General features: G+C 37.1%; 1 protein-coding gene across 4 annotated transcripts in view; it reads left to right on the top strand.

Annotated features, from left to right (window-relative positions):
• Window positions 1-20,678, top strand: part of VPS13C (vacuolar protein sorting 13 homolog C) — a 179,721-nt gene that overhangs the window by 113,345 nt on the left and 45,698 nt on the right. For all 4 annotated transcript variants that reach the window (XM_060151212.1, XM_060151193.1, XM_060151206.1 and 1 more), the window contains 11 exons: window positions 211-358; window positions 2,746-2,896; window positions 5,155-5,267; window positions 9,627-9,796; window positions 11,154-11,401; window positions 12,766-12,995; window positions 14,494-14,586; window positions 17,187-17,552; window positions 17,934-18,020; window positions 19,325-19,480; window positions 19,682-19,946. In XM_060151212.1, the coding sequence (XP_060007195.1) occupies window positions 211-358; window positions 2,746-2,896; window positions 5,155-5,267; window positions 9,627-9,796; window positions 11,154-11,401; window positions 12,766-12,995; window positions 14,494-14,586; window positions 17,187-17,552; window positions 17,934-18,020; window positions 19,325-19,480; window positions 19,682-19,946 (2,027 nt within the window). The remainder of the gene's footprint in view (window positions 1-210; window positions 359-2,745; window positions 2,897-5,154; window positions 5,268-9,626; window positions 9,797-11,153; window positions 11,402-12,765; window positions 12,996-14,493; window positions 14,587-17,186; window positions 17,553-17,933; window positions 18,021-19,324; window positions 19,481-19,681; window positions 19,947-20,678) is intronic.

The following is a 20,678-nucleotide window of genomic DNA, read 5'->3' as shown; positions in this document are numbered from 1 at the left end:
ACATAGGGTTTGTTTTACATAGCTCTGCATATAAACTTGAATTATTCTGATGCAGATTGATTTGTGAAAAGAAACATGTTCTAAAAGAACTCTGATAGCAGCCTTTAGTGTTTCGAAAGATGCTCCGTGGAAACTGTTGCACAGTATGATAGTCTTCATTTTAAAATGTAGATTTTAGAAATGTAAAATAAATTCTTATTTATCTTTCAGAACAATTTTGCAGGCTGGCTTACCACAGCATGACATTGAAATTTTAAAACCAGTCAACATGCTTTTATCCATACAGCGAAATTTAGCAGCATCATGGTATGTGAAGATTCCAGGGATGGAGATAAAAGGAAAACTAAAACCTATGCAGGTAAGTATATGTATAAAATACATGAAAATTGCTAGATAGGCTTTTATCATTGATCACAGTGTAGTTCAAGTGGACATCAGAAGTGATAATACATTTAAAGGGAATGCTTTGTTAACTGGAAATGAAGTTATCCTAGTTTCCCACACTTTTCTTTATTTCACATTAATTGGATGTTTGGTAAAACCAAGCAAGAAGTCTGAGGTTAAAAGCTATGGAGTCTACAGAAAATATTACTAATATTATTAGTAATTTTAGAAAATTCTATTAAAGTTTTAAGGCAGTTAAATTATAAGACACGGTAAAGTGATATTTAGATACCACATTCAAAGCACCTTAGTAGTATTTTTAATGTATAGAAGCACTCTTTTATAGAAAAGTGGACATTTTCAATAGGTGAATATGTTTATTTGGTAAGCATATAAACAGCAATACTTTTTTTAACATCTTTATTGGAGTATAATTGCTTTACAATGCTGTATTAGTTTCTGCTTTATAACAAAGTGAATCAGCTATACATATACATACATCCCCCTATCTCCTCCCTCTTGTGTCTCCCTCCTACCTTCCCTATCCCCCCCAAGGTGGTCACAAAGCACCAAGTAAACAGCAATATTTTTAATACTGTAGTTAGAAGGTCATATGTAGGCTCACAGGAAGAGATGATACTGGTCGAAGATGGTCATGGAAGTGTAGGAATCTTACGGTTCTAGTGCGCCTGTGGGTGAAACTGTTGAAGCCAAACAGTAGGGGATAGGGAAAGGGAGGGAGTGGCTAAACAGAATGTGTGAAAGACAAATAAAAATTTAGTAGTTTAGTGGTTTTTGATGTCTGTGATTATTTCAGAGTTAGTTCTAAGCTTAAACAAGAAGGGTCAAAGGAGCAGAGTCCTACTAGGGAAGATGTTAAAATTGAAGTTTGTTGTAGGAATGAAAGATCCCTATCTGTAGTATGAGTAGATATGATATATGAAGAAGAACATCTGTTCAGGGTATTGATAGAGACTTTTCTATTCTGGAATATGAGACTGTTCTCTTAAATTCTCCCTTGCTAAGATTAGCTCTCAGAGCTAATATTTGATCCTTTTCAAATATTAGGAGGTGGTGAAGTTAGCTGTTCTTCAGGCAGCTGTGATATCTTGATTGGTGTCACAGGTGGGAATGAATATACAAAGAAGTCCTAGGGAGTTAAAGTGACATCTGTTATCTAAGGACTAGGGCTTGGAGCAAATAAGAAATCCCTGGTCATTGTCTCTTGCTAAAATATCTCCCCAGTTTCATTTAGGCTGGGAATCAGGCAATTTCCTTGGTGATAGGGACCTAATTTGGGGGACATAGGGTACTCTGATGTTCAGAAGAAAAGGTGCTATGAATGTGTCTGTGTGAATTTGTGTTTAGGTACTTGAAAAAGGCCTTTTGGACCACTCTATGTGTAGGGGAAGTGTACAAGAGATGGAAGGATTAAAAGGTTTAATGGATCTTAGCAGCCAGTAGCATCTTTGTTTGTTCTAGCAGCTTCATGTTGTTATGCAGCCACCCATGAGGTAGATGATATTATTCCTATTTTAAAGATTAAGAAACTTGAGTTAGGGACTTCCCTGGTGGCACAGTGGTTAAGAGTCTGCCTGCCAATACAGGGGACACGGGTTCAAGCCCTGGTCCGGGAAGATCCCACATGCCGCGGAGCAACTAAGCCCGTGTGCCACAACTACTGAGCCTGCACTCTAGAGCCTGTGAGCTGCAACCACTGAAGCCTGTGCGCCTGGAGCTGGTGCTCTGCAACAAGAGAAGCCACCGCAATGAGAAGCCCACACACCGCGATGAAGAGTAGCCTCCGCTCACCCCAACTAGGGAAGGCCCGTGTGCAGCAAAGAAGACCCAATGCAGCCAAAAATAAATAAATCTAAAAAAAAAGCTGCATTGCAGGAGAGCATCTTTTTTCTTCTTGGTAGAGACTGGAAACTGAACAGCATTCTTCCGGTATTGAGTTTGGAGGAGAGTAAATAATGTGGAGGAAAAATCCAGTAGTGGATGTAAAGAGAGAGAAGCAGAATGGAGATGAGGAACTAGGGAGAGGGGAGAGGGACACAGGTCCAGGAACAGGACAAGATAGATAGTAGCAGTTAAGGCAGGAAGAAGGGAGTACCGGAAGTAGGGGCTTGGATATGAGTGGAGGCAGATGCGTGTTTACACACAGGAGTAATGTCTAATACTGTACAAGATGAAATACTTTTATCCTGGTATTCATGGCCACAACTTGCTTTTTTTTTTTTTTTTTTTTTAGTTAGATGTACAATTAGTTAATTTGAGGGACCATAAATTAAGACATAGATATTATATTTTGCATTTTTTATTACTTTGTATTAACAACAGCCTGTTGTTGCTTTCTAGGTTGCTCTCAGTAAAGATGACTTAACAGTTTTAATGAAAATTTTGGTAGAGAATCTTGGAGAAGCTTCTTCACAGCCAAGCCCTACACAGTCTACCCAGGAGGCTATAAGAGTAAGAAAAGACGTTTCCAGTAGACCTGACCACCTCAAAGGTATAAATTGATGGAGATTTTTGCTTTGATTATAGAGAAAAATCAGTATTAATGCCATATTTAGTGTTGTTTTTAGTTGTCCAGCATAATGTGGTGTGAATGATCCAGCATTGTATTATTTACTGTGGAAAATCAGCTGGGGCTGCCTTGAAGCTCCCAGGGGAAGGAGATAGGCTCATTGCTCTAAATGGAGGGCCCACCTCTTATCGCCTGCATGGTACATATTTGCCCTGTATTTGTGAAAGGTGAATTTGTCCAATTCAAGGGACACTGAGGGGGTGTACTTTGAGAAAAAGCAAAGTAGGCATGTAGCATAGTAAGGTCCCAAATTAATTGAGAGAAAAGGACCTTGGTGTCATACTCAGATGACTGGTCCATAAAAAAGGAAGGTATTCTTGTTTAGTAACAACATTACTTATCTGGCTTCACTGGGGAGTGTGATAGTCAGATACATAAGGGAGTTTCCCAGATTATTAAAATTGAATCTTTCAAAAGCTCTGAACCTTTCAAATTCAGCCATTTTTAAAAGATAATTTTTCTAAAATATAAGGTTTCCTTTTGCTTTCTTGAACAATTATATAGAATAATTTTATAATTGCACTCTTTTCATCATTTAAAATCGTTATGTGAATATCATATGTTTTATTTTAGACTGTGAATAGGTTAATATTTCCATGGCTAAAAAGAGATGAAGTGTTCCTTTTCCATATAATAAATGGCCCCAGACCGCTGTGCTTTTATAATGCTCAGGTCATCAGCTGTTACTTATGACAACAGTCGGTAAAACCGCCAGTTAATAACACTGTACCAGCACTGCTTCACCTATAGTTAGGTCTGGTGTGTTTTGAAATCACAAAACAAATGACTAGAGCAGTGTGAAAAATAAGGTTTTTCGTTCAGGATAGTTATGAGTACTACATGAGTTTAGTGAGGTCAGCATCTTCTCCCAGGTTACGTTCATGCCACTGTATAGACAAATGCTAGATAAGTAGGCTGTAGCTCCCGTTAGACAGGAACTATGTACACATGAATAAACTGTAGCAGGCAAGCTTTATGTGATTAAGGATCTCGTTATGTTCAGCTGTGGTCAATTCGTGTCTCTGGTTCAGCCTATACGGTTAATGTGGTACTTGGGAAAACTTGTGAGTTCAGATGGAAAAGCTACAAAGATGATGAAGATTGGAATGTAAATTATTTTCAGGAAAGGTAAAGGAAAAAACCCTAGAGCTTTCCAACTTGGAGAAGCCTTTATCTGGTTAAAGTTTTGCGGTGTTTGCTCTTCCAGTAACTTGTACAGTAAGAATAGACTTTCCTATAAGTGACCAAAAGAATAGAATCAATCTCCAAAAGAGATTGCAGAATCACTTTGTAAGAGTGATTGAAAGCAATATGTATTGTTCTTTGTCTAAAAAGTTTCTGCCTAAAGATGAGGGGAGAGACTGAATTATTTGTCGAAGTCTCTTTCACCTCAGAATTCTGAAGGCTCTCTGTCCCAAATTATATTTGAGCTCTCCTCGACTCTGCTTTTGAATTACATTCTGTTCTTCTTGTAAAGGTAATGGATTGGGTGATATAGGTAATTAAAGATAGTGAGAGTGAACTACACTAGCAGAAGATCTTTTACTGACTGGCTGTCTGTTGTAGGACAAAGTATTTTACTTTTCTCTACCTCCAGTTTCATAATCTCTTGAGAATGGCTTGTAACCAGTTATGTGAAATGCTTTGATAATTATAAACTATAATGAAGTAGTCTTGCTCTGGATGGGCTTTTTAAAAAAAGTTGTCTCGATACTCTTTGCAAGGCCCTCTCTCTTTATTTTAATTTTTTTATTTATATATATATTTTTTGCGGTACGCGGGCCTCTCACTGCTGTGGCCTCTCCCGTTGCGGAGCACAGGCTCCGGACGCGCAGGCTCAGCGGCCATGGCTCACGGGCCCAGCCGCTCCGCGGCATGTGGGATCTTCCCGGACCGGGGCACGAACCCGTGTCCCCTGCATCGGCAGGCAGACTCTCAACCACTGCACCACCAGGGAAGCCCCTCTCTTTTTATTTTTAATGTAGATAGTCTGGTTCTATCACTTTGCCTTGTATTAAATATATATGGAATACATGCCATTTTTGTTAATTGTCTCATAATGATTTAAAGAATCCTTGAAAATATGATATAAATTTAGAATCTTAGCTTTTAAAATATGTATAAAATCATATACATACTTAAAAGCTTTTTAATTTTCATATTTATGTTTGAACCCTCAGAACAAGAAGATGGGACAGACTCAAAGCTTTCTTTGGACCAGAATGTCACTCTCCAGTTTGACTTTCACTTTGAATCTCTTTCTATTATACTTTATAACAGTGATCCCCACCAGGTATGTAGTTAATGTCTGCATCTAGGAATATGTCTTTAGCTCTTGATATTCAATTTTAGAATGTTGTCATTTTTTTCTTTCTTTTTTTTTTTTTGTGGTATGCGGGCCTCTCACTGTTGTGGCCTCTCCCGTTGCGAAGCACAGGCTCTGGACGCACAGGCTCAGTGGCCGTGGCTCACGGTCCCAGCCGCTTCGCGGCACGTGGGATCTTCCCAGACCGGGGCACGAACCCGCGTCCCCTGCATCGGCAGGCGGACTCTCAACCACTGCGCCACCAGGGAAGCCCGCATTTTTTTATGTGACTTTTCTTCTCAAAATTTATGTCTATTAAATTCTATTTGGCTTAGAGAATATGTATTTGATCTTGCTCTCTGCTTTCATTTTGTAGTGTTTTTATTTTTTATTTTTTTAAATATTTATTTTATTTGTTTATTTTTATTTTTGGCTGTGTCGGGTCTTCGTTGTGGCATGCAGGATCTTTTTGTTGCAGCACACGGGCTCTTGCAGCGCGTAGGCTTCTCTCTAGTTGTGGTATGGGGGTTTTTTCTTCTCTAGTTGTGGCGCACAGGCTCCAGGGAACGTGGGCTCTGTAGTTGTGGCACACGGGGTCCAGAGCGCATGGGCTCTGTAGTTTGCGGCATGCGGGCTCGCTCTTTTTTTTTTTTTTGCGGTACACGGGCCTCTCACTGTTGTGGCCTCTCCCATTGTGGAGCACAGGCTCCGGACGTGCAGGCTCAGCGGCCATGGCTCACGGGCCCAGCCGCTCCGCAGCATGTGGCATCTTCCCGGACCGGGGCACGAACCCATATCCCCTGCATCGGCAGGCGGACTCTCAACCACTGCGCCACCAGGGAAGCCCTGCATGCGGGCTCTTTCGTTGAGGCGTGTGGGCTCAGTAGTTGAGGCGCGTGGGCTTAGGTGCCCCGTGGCATGTGGGATCTTAGTTCCCCGACCAGGGATCGAACCTGCCTCCCCTGCATTGGAAGGCAGATTCTTTACCACTGGACCACCAGGGAAGTCCCAGTGTTTTTAATCTTACTAGGCCAAGGAAAAGTTCTTACTTTTTTCCAAGTAATATCAGCACTAAAACACAACCTATCTCTAGGAGAAGAATTTTATATATGAGTAATTAATTATATGTACAGTTTTATTACATAGCTAGATATATATGCATATTTAACTAAGGAAAATAATTTAGTAGTGGCTTTGGAACCTTAGAGGATTATTTTTAAATTCGTGATTATCCATGATATATAAGCATTAATTATATTTCTCTTGAATAAATTTTATATGTAGTAGATACATATTAAGGATACTGATGAGTGAATTGAGGAACCAGGGTCTAGTGCCATTATGATTTGAACCACATAATGTGTAATTGATATTTTAGAAAGCTATTTTTTTATTATATAGGTAGTATCTTCTAATAAATGTTTTTGATTATATCAATATCTCATAATACTCATACATATGGTACCCATAATATGCACTGATTGTAAGTATTATATCTGTTGTTTATGTCCATTTATATGTTTTCTTATGTTTCATATTTTCTAAACGTTATACAATATTCATACATTGTTATTGTTGGGCCTTGGGCTAGTGTCTGTCATTTGTGCAATGGACTGCCTTAATTTCATTTTTTTTTCCAAATTTTATTAAAGTATAGATGATTTACAGTATTGTGTTAATTTCTGCTGTGTATCAAAGTGATTCAGTTATACATATATATATTCTTTTTTATATTCTTTTCCATTATAGTATATCACAGGATATTGAATATAGTTCCTTGTGCTATACAGTAGGACCTTGTTGTTTATCCATCCTGTATATAATAGTTTGCATCTGCTAATCCCAAACTCCCAATCCTTCCCTCCCCCTTGACAACCAGAAGTGTGTTCTCTTTATCTATGAGTCTGTTTGTGTTTCATAGATATGTTCATTTGTGTCATACTTTAGATTCCACATATAAGTGATATCGTATGGTATTTGTCTTTCTCTTCCTGACTTACTTTGCTTAATATGATAATCTGCAGGTCTCTCCATGTTGCTGCAAATGGCATTATTTCCTTCTTTTTATGGCTGAGGAGTATTCCATTGTATACATGTACTACATCTTCTTTATCCATTCATCTGTTGATGGACATTGAGGTTGTTTCCTTGTCTTGGCTATTGTGAATAGTGCTGCTGTGAACATAGGGGTGCATGTATCTTTTCGAATTATATTTTTGTCTGAATATATGCCCAGGAGTGGGATTGCTGGATCATATGGCAACTCTATTTTTAGTTTTTTGAGGAACATCTATACTGTTTTCCATAGTGGCTGCGCCAATTTCTATTCCCACTAACAGTGTAGGAGGGTTCCCTTTTCTCCACACCCCCTCCAGCATTTGTTATTTGTAGACATTTTAACGTTGGCCATTCTGACTGGTGTGAGTTGACTGCCTTAATTTCTAATGTTTAATGTTAAGAAAAAGATCAGAAAATGACGTAATGGAAAATGAACAGTTAAATGGATTCTTCATTTCAGTTAAGGTACTATCGTTCTACTGGTTTCTCAGCCTTAGAATCTTTGTGTCTTCTTTTACTTCCTTCTTTGTAGACCTTCTTTATTCATTTAGATAGAGTACTGTCATTTTTTTCTTTGAGTGAACATTTGTTCTTTCCTGGCAGTTTTCACTGCTGCTTTATTTGAAACTTCTTAGCTTCCACAGTACTGCAGTGGCTTCCTTGTTTGTTGCTCCTTTTCCTTTCATGCATCCTAGACATTGGCACAAGTCAGTTTCCTCAATTAATCTTATGTAGCCGTTTACAACTTCCCATTCTACTTAGAAAGCATTCAGTGTTATGTTATGTGAATTTTAACTTATTAGAAAAATTCATTGGCTCCAAATTGTCTACATCAGTAACCATATCACAAACACTATTATATTGTGATCAGTAGACGTGTCACTGGTCATTTCTATTAATAGTTACAGATCACAAGTTTGTGAACTATTTACATTTTTACAAATTAAAGGCATTCCAAGTTTTCCAATAATAATTTCATTCTGACCCACTTACATGCATTGTACTCTTTTGAGTGAGAGAAGATAGGGAGTTATAACCAGTGTGCCAAGAATTGTGCATCACCAGTACCCTTTTATCAATGCCATGGTCTGTAGTGAGCAATTATGACTGAACTGATCATCTTCCCCGAATTTTTGGTTTTTTTTTTTGGTTGGTTATAAAGATTGAGGTCCTTTTTCCTTAAAGTTTAAATATTTGGCTTAGGATCTGGGACCACGATTAGACCTCCACATTTCTTTCCAGACATCATTCCCTACCTTTCTTTTATTGGAATATTTAAGCCTAAGATGCCAGTGTGTACCTTGTGCCCTCAGAGCATCTTGAATTGTTTGCTCATGTTTTTTCCCCATCTAGAATGTCTTCTACCCTTCATAGCCTATCTCATTCCACTCAGTCTCTCAAGCTCAGTTAGTTCTCAACCTTCTTCATGAATTTTTCCCAGCCCACAATGATCTCTTTGACCCTATGAGCTTTTGCTGTTTATATTCTTTACCTAATCACTTAATATCCTTTGTGGAATATGGGAAGATATAAGTATGAATAAATAAGTGATGATATATCATTTTTTAATTATTTACAACTTACAGCATCTCCTTGAGATGTTCCTTGTAATGTATTTCTATTGTATTTTTTCAATTAGAGTATAAGCTCACTGAGATCACCTACCATGCCTTATCCTTTCTCATAAAGCCTTTAGTTCCTCTCACAGAGTGTTTTACAGAAGAGCTCATTAAATATTGGGTTGGCCAAAAAGTTCATTTGGTTTTAAGTAAAAATAAAAGACCTATTTCATTTTCACCAAGAAGTTTATTGAGCAATGTATTCATTAACCAAACGAACATTTTGGCCAACCCAATATTTGTAAGTTAGCATAATTGACAGTTTCCTGGGTTCTTTTTTTATTTGCATTGAATTGTAAATTAGAAATTTTTATGTATTAACCCTTGTTGAAGATCAGCACACACACTTATATATTTATTTGTATATGCACATACAGTCACAAACATGCATATTATTCTTTGTTCCAGTTTTAACATCCATACTTTAAAAATTTGTGGTATGGATTTGCTTTTTTTTTCTTACATCTTTATTGGAGTATAATTGCTTTACAATGGTGTGTTAGTTTCTGCTTTATAACAAAGTGAATCAGTTACACATATACATATGTTCCCATATCTCTTCCCTCTTGCGTTGGATTTGCTTTTAACCTCTGAGTTAAGAAATATGTTTAAAAGTAATTACATAACACCTGAAGATAATTGATTCTTTTGCTTGAAAAATATACCACAGGAATCCAAACTTTCATTTCATAATGACAGTTTCCGGCTTGGTGAACTCAGACTACATCTTATGGCCTCTTCAGGGAAGATGTTTAAGGATGGCTCAATGAATGTCAATATTAAACTTAAGACATGCACCCTTGATGATCTCAGAGAAGGAATTGAGAGAGCAACTTCAAGGTTTGTCATCTCTGAATTTGCCGCACATTATATAAGGTTGACACTGCACTTGGCATTGCTACCAGGCATTGATTGCTCAGCTTAGGATTGTCAGAAGGGGTCTTTTGATCATCTTTTTTAGGATTCTGTTCCTTGGGATTATCAAAAGACGTCTTTGGTCATATTTCAGTTTGAAGTGCATCAAGAAGTAGTGCTAATTTCAGGCTCAGTTGCTTTAAAGTTTGGATGAAAGGAAGTTTAATAATAGAGTATTGTCTTAAATGTGGGAACTAAGAAACTGTAAGAATTTTAATAGTTAAATCCACATGGGGTGGTTGATTGGTGATATATTTTTCTAAATTGTTCACAGTAGGCAGAATCTTTTTTTCAAAAAAGCCTTAAAGTTATGGATCTTTCTTTTGTTTTATTTTGTCTATATATTTTAAAACAGTTTTGTGAAATTTCTTTAAAAGTTTTAGTAGATCAACTATACTTAAAAAAAGACCCTACGGGATTAAAAAAAAAAATGGAATCCCTAATTTTCACATTATCAACTCATTTTTGAAAGATTAATTTATATCACCCTACTATAAAGTGAGGAACATGCAACTTCAATAGCCTAATTATATTTTTATTCCTTTCCCAAATAATGAGATGCATAATATTTTTGTCCTTGTTTTTTGGAGAAAAACTATTCTGCTACTTGAAGTTGGACCCGTTGAATATGTATTGAATACTTCTGAGCCCTTTGTTTTTCTAACAGATGAATAAATGAGGAAAAGAGTGCTATCATGCAACCAGCTTTTCTGATTTGCAAATTTCATGTCTTGGGGTAGCAATCTAGGCAAGGGTGATAAAGGCCATCCTTCTGTTTCATAGCCTGCTCTTTGCAGTGCACATGAGGATGTGTGGGAATTATTATATCATTGCAGACGCTTGATGAACACTGCCTGATTTGAATTACATTGAATAATTTGGGAGTCAGTTGTATAGGATGATCTTTGGAGACAAATTCTTTCAGGGAGGTTTTATTTTGTAAAATAATATAAAGAGGTTGTCTTTTAAATTTTGTGGGACCACATTAATGTGTTTTGTTAATTGCCAAACTTCCTTTCAGCAGTCATTGTTTTTCTAGTTTTGCATTATAATTATAAAATATTCTATAATTACTTATTATCATGAACCTTGCTGTGGAGATTAGGAGACCGTGTCTTGGTTGCTGATTAGCTAATTAGACTCGAGTTAACACTGATCTGTTTTCTATTCACAGATTGGAAACTGAAAGGTGAAAGAAAAATTATTAAAATGTATAGGAAATTTTTAATCTTTTTAATTCTTTTAGCAGAAATAAAATAATGAATGTATATATTTTTTTCAGAATGATTGATAAGAAGAATGGCCAAGATAACAACAGTTCTATGATTGACATAAGTTACACACAAGACAAGAATGGAAGTCATATTGATGCTGTTCTTGACAAGCTGTATGTTTGTGCCAGCGTGGAATTTCTGATGACTGTGGCAGATTTCTTTATCAAAGCTGTACCTCAGAGTCCAGAAAATATGGCTAAAGAATCACAGATTCCACTGCGACAGACTGCCTTAGCAAAAATCAAGATGGAGAAAGGTTAGCAGAATTTATCTGTCACCTTGTATATTTTACCAAAATTACAAACTGGAAAAAAGAGAAATGGAGAACTTAAGAATGTAAAATTACTCTTTCAAATTTAAATGTATTCAGCAGAAAAACCTTAGTAAGCATAGTTTTTTTTTTTTTTTGCGGTACGCGGGCCTCTCACTGTTGTGGCCTCTCCCATTGTGGAGCACAGGCTCCAGACGCGCAGGCTCAGCGGCCATGGCTCACGGGCCCAGCCGCTCCACGGCATGTGGGATCTTCCCGGACCGGGGCACAAACCCGTGTCCCCTGCATCGGCAGGCGGACTCTCAACCACTGCGCCACCAGGGAAGCCCAAGTATAGATTTTTTTAAGAGAGAGGTGGAGTAAAAATATGTATCGGATCAGGCACCAGGAAACCTCTGCTCTGGTTCCATCTCTGCCATTAACATTTCTTTACCCATCCAGAAATACAGCCTGTTTTATAAAAAGGGAATCTTTTATTCAAAGAAAATATTTGGAAGAATTAAATCATATTGAAGAGCAATTAAACAGCTGAAAGCAGAGGGTGGGAGTATTGGAGGACCCAACATGACACCGCTGGACATCACCTTAGATTCCTTAAAGTTAGCAGAGGGTTTGCACAGGTCTGGTCTCCGTGTATGCTGGTGCCGCTCCCTGACCCATAAACCATTTATTCCAGCATTGCCAAGTAGATCAGTGATTTTCTCTGTTAAATTGTGATTGTCTAAGGTCAGGCATTTTTCTCTCTAATGTGCAACTCAGGAAGATTGGAAAACTGCCGTTTACTGGCAAGGTCAGAATATTATTTTTCCATTTACCTTTCTTAAACAGTAATCATGTGATATCTCTGTATTCATATATGCATGTCATGTAGTTATATTATAGATTGTATGACACTAACTGTAGACTTAAGGGTGAAATCAAGGCAGACAAGTAATAATGGCCTGTGTACTTACCAGGGTCTCCTGTCCTCTTCCTGATACTCCCCTCGCCTGTTTTCCCTTCCTTGCTCCTGCAGCATAACATAGGACACTCAGACGTGTACACACATGCATCGCATATATGCGTTAATTCTGACAAAAAGAACTTCAAAACAAGATGATTTTTGCTAGGTCAAAGTGAGAATGATCTTCTTAACAACAGGGATCAAGATTGCATTATCCCACGTAATCAGCATTTGTTAATAATCATTTATCATTTGTCTTTACCGATCAGTTATTAATATTGTTACTTTCACCATATCTATAATAGCAGGATATTACAAGCAACTTAGCAACTTACAGATAACATGTACCCGAGTGACAAGATTTACTTTACTAGAACTTTTATGGTTCCTATTTTTGTTTCTTTAGATGACTCTGTAAGACCAAATATGACTTTAAACGCCAAGATCACAGATCCAGAAGTGGTGTTTGTTGCCAACCTGACAAAGGCTGATGCTCCCGCTCTGACAGCCTCATTCCGGTGTAACCTCTGTCTATCGACATCCAAACTCGAACAGATAATGAAAGCTTCTGTGAGAGATCTTAAAGTGCTTGCTTGCCCTTTTCTCAGAGAAAAGAGAGGAGAAAACATTACCACAGTAAGAATTACGTTATATTCTAAACTTGGATTGAAGGATGGCAGATGTGGTTGATTCATAGAATCCCAGAATGTGAGAGCTCTGTAGGACTTCAGAGAGTATTTACTCCAGCTTGAGATTTTACAAATAAGGATGTTGAATTCCAAAGATGTTAAATGATTTAGCCATGTCTGTAGTGACAGAACTGTAGACTGTCTCCAGACTCATTTTCATTATACTGTCTTTTGCTGAACAGTGTTTGAATTTTAGTACAAATCAACATTCCTTTTCAGCTGTTGCTTTTGTTCACCACAGTATATCCAATGAGTGAGTGGATGAATGAACCAAAAAATTCATTAGTCATGTGCCCAAAAGAGATTATGTTTTGCTTTATTACAAATTAACTTCAGTTGTGCTTTCACATTATAGTTGAAAAATACGGTTTTAGTTAGTTAAATTTATTACTGTACCAAATGTTTTTTAATGTTAAATTGATAATTTTATGTTAAAGAGCATCATTATATAATGTGACTCATTTGCAGTGTTATTTTAAATTTAAAAAAATTCATGGACAGAGTGACTTGAATAAAGAAGTGCAGTGCTAAGCTTAATCTATACTGTATCATGAAACATTCTTTTTAGCAGGATCATCTTCTATTTTTTTTTTTTGGTTGCACCGGGTCTTAGTTGTGGCATGCATGTGGGATCTAGTTCCCTGACCGGGGGCCCCCTGCGTTGGGAGTGCAGAGTCCTATCCACTGCGCCACAGGGGAAGTCCCAGGATCATCTTCTTTTGACATGTCACAGAAAGCTTATATTAATCATTCTATTTAAAGCTCATCCTACTTTTTTAAAAATGAAAGTTATGCATACTAGTTCCCCCATTCAGTTCAGGTGCATTTTATTTGTTTCTTTAATGATATTTAATAACATAGCCTTCATGGTTTTAATAAATCGTCGAGTTTGAAGATTTGAAATCTATTCTAATAAGGACCTTACAGGAAATTCAAGACTGACCTGTTGTTAATCATCTGGAAGCTGTTCATTTACCTACCTTACTATAGTCTTTTTTTAAAAGGAGTTAACAGAACTATTTGTTTAGAATAACATTTTTAAGTGATTTAGTGACCATAAAAATTATAATGAAATACCATTTCCATTTCCTCATTTACCTCTTTGCAAATGTAAGACCTTACCATAGTCCTTAGCTCATTTTTGTAGATATCTTAAAAGTGTATTTTACATAGGGCATCATCTAAAAGACATTTTAGCAAAAGGAAACATTTTAAACTTCTAATAGTAAATGTGCATTACTACTTAAGAATTGGCATAAAGGAATTCATCAGAACCACTTAAAGTCCTTTCCAATGGCCATAGACTTGTTATAGTTTGGAGGAGCCCTCACAAGAGATTCTCAGCTAATTTAATTTGCCTTTTTGCTTTTAGTTGTAGACTATAGTTAAAGATCTCAAATTAAGTAAGACATGTTCATAAGTAAATTTCATTTATTTGTTTCTAGATCTTACAGCCCTGTTCTCTATTTATGAAAAAATGTACATGGGCTTCAGGAAAAGAAGATATAAATATTGAAGTTGAAGAATTTATAATTAAGGTTAGTGCCTATCATATTATTTGGGTGAAGATCAATCCTTTTTTTTAATTAATTAATTTATTTTTGGCTGCGTTGGGTCTTCGTTGCTGCACATGGGCTTTCTCTAGTTGCAGCGAGTGGGAGCTACTCTTCGTTGAGGTGCGCGGGCTTCTCATTGCAGTGGCTTCTCTTGTTGCAGGGCATGGGATCTAGGCGTGCGGGCTTCAGTAGTTGTGGCACACGGGCTCAGTAGTGGCTCAGGGGCTCTAGAGCACCGGCTCAGCAGTTGTGGCACATGGGCTTAGTTGCTCTGCAGCATGTGGGATCTTCCTGGACCAGGGCTCGAACCCGTGTCCCTTGCATTGGCAGGCGGGTTCTTAATCACTGTGCCACCAGGGAAGTCCCACAATCAATTCTTATTTTTCTTATCTTTTGATGACTCTCACATCTAGAGCATTATGCTAGTCACATATTTAGTAATCAATAAAAACCTCTAATATTAAAATACACTTTTCTTTAATGCAAATGTTTGTTTCTGTTTTCTTTGAAAGAGTGCAGGTGAGTCTTGAGCAACGCGGGGATTAGCAGTGCTTTAACTTTATAGTCAGACCTCGGTATAGGCGGTTCCTCAGAATCTGCATTCCTCCATGTCTGAGGTTCTACATCTGCGGATTCAACAGCTGTGGCTTGTGTAGTACCATAGTGTTTACTACTGAAAAAAAATCCACATATAAGTGAACCCCCGCAGTTCAAATCCATGTTGCTCAGGGTGAACTGCACTTTTAAATGATCAGCATAGTTTTTATCTAGTATATTTGTGTGTGTGTTGGAGATTGGGTTTCGGTGGGGAGAGCAGAGATGAAGTGGGAAGAGAAGGAAAGGAAGGATGGAAAAATGAGGTTGCTCTTATTTTATTTGCAATGTTATTTTTAAGCTTTTATTTGAGGTGTAGTTTGGTTGAATTTAATAATTATGTGATTAAATGTTTTATTTCTCTTATAAAATATTTATAATGACAGATGTATGCCAGAAATAAATCATTAGAATTTTTTTTGTCTCTTACATTAGTAGTATTGAAAAAGCAATCTGCTCTCTAAAGTACTTTTCTCTCAATATTTTAAATTACTGGTTTGTCTTAGATGGTGTTCTACAGACTTAAAATGCAAAATGGGGAGAAAACTTGGATTTGCATGCATTTTGTCTGCGACACTGGGTTAAGGTGCTGAGGGATTGTTTTTCCATGTCTTTCTTCGTATATCACTCTACTTATTTATTGAGCACACGTTTTTTGAGGCTTTACTGTTTATGAAGAATGTCCTGTACAAGGCACTGAGGGTACCTGGTCCCTACATTCAAAAAACTTAGTGATATATGTGAGAGAAAGAAGTAAATGAGTGATTACTTTCAGCTTTCAGTGCTAGAGGCATGCATGAGGTGCTCTTGGGGGTGCAGGCAGGAGCCTCCAGCTCAGACTAGGACATCGGGGGAAGCTGTCTGGAAGTGGGGCTACTTGAACTGAGCTTTGAACATCTGAGGGCAGTTAGATGGAGAGAGAGGGAAAGGGTTACCTAGACAGAACCAACAATATGCATAAAGGCAAAGGCTTGAAAAATTCTTTAAGGACTTGGAGGGGTGATCCCATGTGGATGGGGAGAATGGTGTGGTGGAGCCATAGGACTGAGAACAGTAATTATAGGTGACATTAATAAGGCAACGAAGAAAAGGATTCATTTGACAGATAAGTTTGGGAAGTACTGCATACTCGCTCCTTCTTTTGGTGATGTAATCATATCTCCTTAGCATATTAAACAAGTAAGGGTCGTGAGAAGTGAACAGTAGAGGAATCCACTTAATTTCTTTAACCCAGTATTGCTGAAACTTTGGGAAACCATGGGTAGCTTAACTGATTAGGCATCAGGTCACAAAGAAGTTCGTGTCCTACGCTAAAGAGAGTTTTAATCTTACCCTGAAAGTTATGGGGAATTGTTGAAGATTTTAAACATAGGAATGACATGCTCAGATTTGGGTTTTAGAAAAATCATGTGGTGGGTGGCCCGAGATGGTGCTGACAGGACATGGAAGACATCATCGTTGCTAAGAACTAAGGCACAGTGATTGGAATGAAGAGATGAGCAAAGATACTCTCCAAAGATAATAGGAGGTGGAATTTTCAGATCTTAGGGTGAAAGGGGGTCCATGGTGATTCTCAAGTTTCCTATGTCGGTAAGACAAATGAAAACCATGTGTGTATATCTTGATGAGGATCACATACTTTGGTTTAGTTAATGCAGCTGGTTGAAAAATGAAAAATTCAGTTACACTTCTACATTTTTCTGTTCGCATAACACTGTTTCACTCTGAATTAACTGATTTAACTGTAGGTTTCGACAATTGACATGCACATTAGTCACTTAATTCCAGAATAACCTGGGCAGAAATCACTGTTTTGAGGTTAGTTGACTTGGCACATGATTTTGTGTGTTCTCTTTTGTTTTCCGCAGTTATTAATTTAATATATATAAAATTTTAATTAGTTACTTTAAATTTTGTGTGTTATATATTAATTCTTCTCATCTGGGAAATAATTTATTCTAAATCTTCTTCTTCTTTCTTTTTTAAAGATTTCACCCATAATTCTTAATACTGTGATGACAATAATGGCTGCTCTGTCTCCAAAGACAAAAGAAGATGGATCCAAAGATATATCTAAGGAAACGGAACATCTTTGGGGTGTCAAATCTATTAGTGATTTTAACTCTTGGTTTCTTGGTGTTGACATGGCCACAGAAATAACAGAAAATTTCAGAGACATTGAAACTCCACTGATAGAGGAAAATTGTGCTGTTGTTGTCCAGTCAGTTCAAGTTACCTTAGAATGTGGTCTTGGGCATCGAACTGTACCTCTATTACTGGCGGAGTCTAAGTTTTCAGGAAGCATTAAAAATTGGACTTCCCTAATGGCTGCTTCTGCTGACATGACACTAGAGGTATGACCACATGAATTATTACCCACCTTCAGAGGCAACTTCCTTAAAAGTACAATGGAGGAATTAAACAGTGAGCTTTTTTGTGTGCATGACCATAGCAAGTATATATATGAATAGATACTACATTCTAACATTTAATTTATTCATGTATAGTATTATTTATTTGGTCATTACTTTTTAAGGGTTCTTTTGCTAAATAATTGGTTTATGGAGCAAAGTAAGAGTAAAATAAAATGCACCCTCTTTATAAATATCCTTTGTGTCCTTAGGTATGTTGTTAAAATGGTTACTGGCATATAACGTTACTTAATATTTTTTCCTACTGGTTATAGAAATATGTAGTTAATGTTTAAAGACTCTCATAATTCTGTGCCTTTCCAGGTTCATTATTACAATGAGACCCATGCTGTATGGGAGCCACTGATTGAGAGAGTGGAGGGGAAGAGACCATGGAATTTAAGGCTTGCTGTAAGGAAATCATAATAAAATAATATCATTGTGTATATTCATTTATATATATATATTTTAGTTCAGAGATTCTCAAGATGTAGTCCAGGATCCTTGAGGCCCTTTTAGAGGATCATGGGATCAAAATTCTTTTCATAATAATATTCAGACATAATATATCATTTTCATTCTCATTCTCTCATGGGCATACAGTGGAATTTTCCAGAGACTATGCAATTTTGCAGCAGATTGAATACAAAATTAGAAATGAGTCCACCTGTCTTCTCTTAAGGCTTGCACTAAAGAGATTTGTAAATACTCATCTTCTCACTATGTATTTTTAATGGTTATTTTTCATTAAAATATTATTTATGTTAACGTGTAACTGTTGGTTTTAAGTGAATATTTTAAATTTTCTCAGTTTTAGTTTCTCATAGAGTACATACTGATAGATAATAAACCACATAAGTGAAGCTCTTTGGGATCCTCAGTCATTTTAAGAGACCAAAAAATCCAAGAACTGCTATTCTGGTTCATGAATTCTTTGTGTCATCTCTTCATGGTACTTCCTGAGAACACTGCAGAGTCCTGCATACTGAAACACATCTTCCTAGATTAACAGGAACACAAGTTTTATGCCCTTCACAAATTATCACAGCACACTTCTCTGGGGCAACTTGACTCAGGTGTGAGGCATTGAAATTGACTTAGCAGATTCTTATTTTAAAGACGAGCTGTCACTTAACCTGTGTCCTCGTTTCCTCTCAGTAAAGTAGAAGTAATATTTCTGACCTACCTCTCTTTGGAGTAGGCAGGCTAACAAAGAATGTTTTATAAGACTTTTGAAATGCCTTTAGAATGAAAACTATGATGGAATCTGATGGCTGGTTGAAAGCTTATCATATTACTTATTTATAGGTGTTACTGGTAAAAAGTAGAAGGAATTCCAGATGTTACTTCCAATAAGGATCAGTTTAGACTTCAGGGTCCTCTTAGAGTGCTCATCAAAGTAAAATGACCAATTAGGTGACACTGGGTAAATAGCTTTCTCTGGTGAATGCACAAAAGACAAATATTGTAACTCACTTGGAGTCCTTCCATGGCACAATTCTAAACATTTCCCTATGCGTGGACTATACACTGAAAGAAAGAATGCTGATTTGTGCTAAGTCAGGGTGAAGCACTGAATATTTTTGAAAATGAGACTTTTGAGGAGCCTTAATACAAAGTGACAAGGTTAGGAGATTTTAACCTTGACTCTATTGAGAGTATTTTAATTTTATTATTCATTGGCTAATAAATTTGCTATGTATTTATCCTCGTAGGTAAAGAAGAATCCAGTCCAGGATAAAAGTTTGATGCCAGGAGATTATTTTATTCTACTTCCTGAGCCAGAAACAGAAGTTGATATTTCTTCAGGAGATACAATGAATATAACAATATCCAAAAGCTGTCTTAATGTTTTCAACAATTTAGCAAAAGTATGTTTGGTTCTTGCTTGGACTGTTTCATAGTTTGGTTCTTGCTTGGACTATTTCAAATGGAATTTTAAATTGAAACGTATGCATTATTTTTGTTTGTCATCAACATTCGTTTCTAAAAAATGTGTAGTTGAAATTTAATTTTTGAAAAAAAGTTTGAATTTTGCAAAAATTTTATTGTGCTGTTGTGTTCCTTTTCAGGGTTTTTCAGAGGGCACTGCTTCTACTTTTGACTACTCTTTAAAAGACAGGGCACCTTTTACAGTAACAAATTCTGTAGGTGTTCCCATTAAGGTGCAGCCCAATCATAATCTCAGAGTGATGGGCTCCCTTGAGAAAAGTGATGTGTGTGATGTTGATGCCGGTCAGAAATTGGAATTGGAATATGCCAGCATGGAACTTTCATGTCAAGGGAAGCTATCTACACTGAGCCGTCAGGAGAGCTCCCTCTTCTCTCTGACCTTTGGTATGCTATATTTATGCTATATTTAAGGGTATCTTTGGAATTACTGGTGTCAGCTTATTTTTGATAAAATATGGAAAAATACTTGCTGTAGATAACCTTGAGAGACAACATTTTTAAAGGCTTGAAACAAATAGTTGATAAACTTTTGTTTTCTTCCTCTAAACTTGAGAAAATTAAACTTGATTAATTTAAGAATTACCTTAGAAAACTAGATTATTTCTTTCTTTTTTTTTTTTTTTTTTCTGTACGTGGGCCTCTCACTGTTGTGGCCTCTCCGGTTGCGGAGCACAGGCTCCGGATGCACAGGCTCAGCGGCCATGGCTCACGGGCCCAGCCGCTCCACGGCATGTGGGATCTTCCTGGACCGGGGCACAAACCCGTGTCCCCTGCATCGGCAGGTGGACTCTCAACCACTGCGCCACCAGGGAAGCCCTAGATTATTTCTATGTGCTTAACTAGTACAGTATGTAGTATGCTTCAAAAGGACTGGAGTTCGGTGAGGAGAGAAAATAACTATATTCAGAAGTCTTAAAATGTTGACAGTAGTTATCACCATTTCAAAAAAAAAAAAGCGATTTTTATTGTTATATAGTTGAGAAAATAAGGAACAAGTTGGATTTTTTTTGTTTTAATACATTTAAAACCCCAAGAGAAGTTGTTTGGGGTCAAAAAAAATTTTATAATAACTAGTTTCCTTTCTTTGTTAGCTCCTGTGTCTTAGAAAAGAATTTT

Source organism: Lagenorhynchus albirostris, chromosome 1 (genome assembly GCF_949774975.1).
Source record: "Lagenorhynchus albirostris chromosome 1, mLagAlb1.1, whole genome shotgun sequence".
Classification (NCBI taxonomy): domain Eukaryota; kingdom Metazoa; phylum Chordata; class Mammalia; order Artiodactyla; family Delphinidae; genus Lagenorhynchus; species Lagenorhynchus albirostris.
This window is presented reverse-complemented; position numbering and strand designations above follow the sequence as displayed.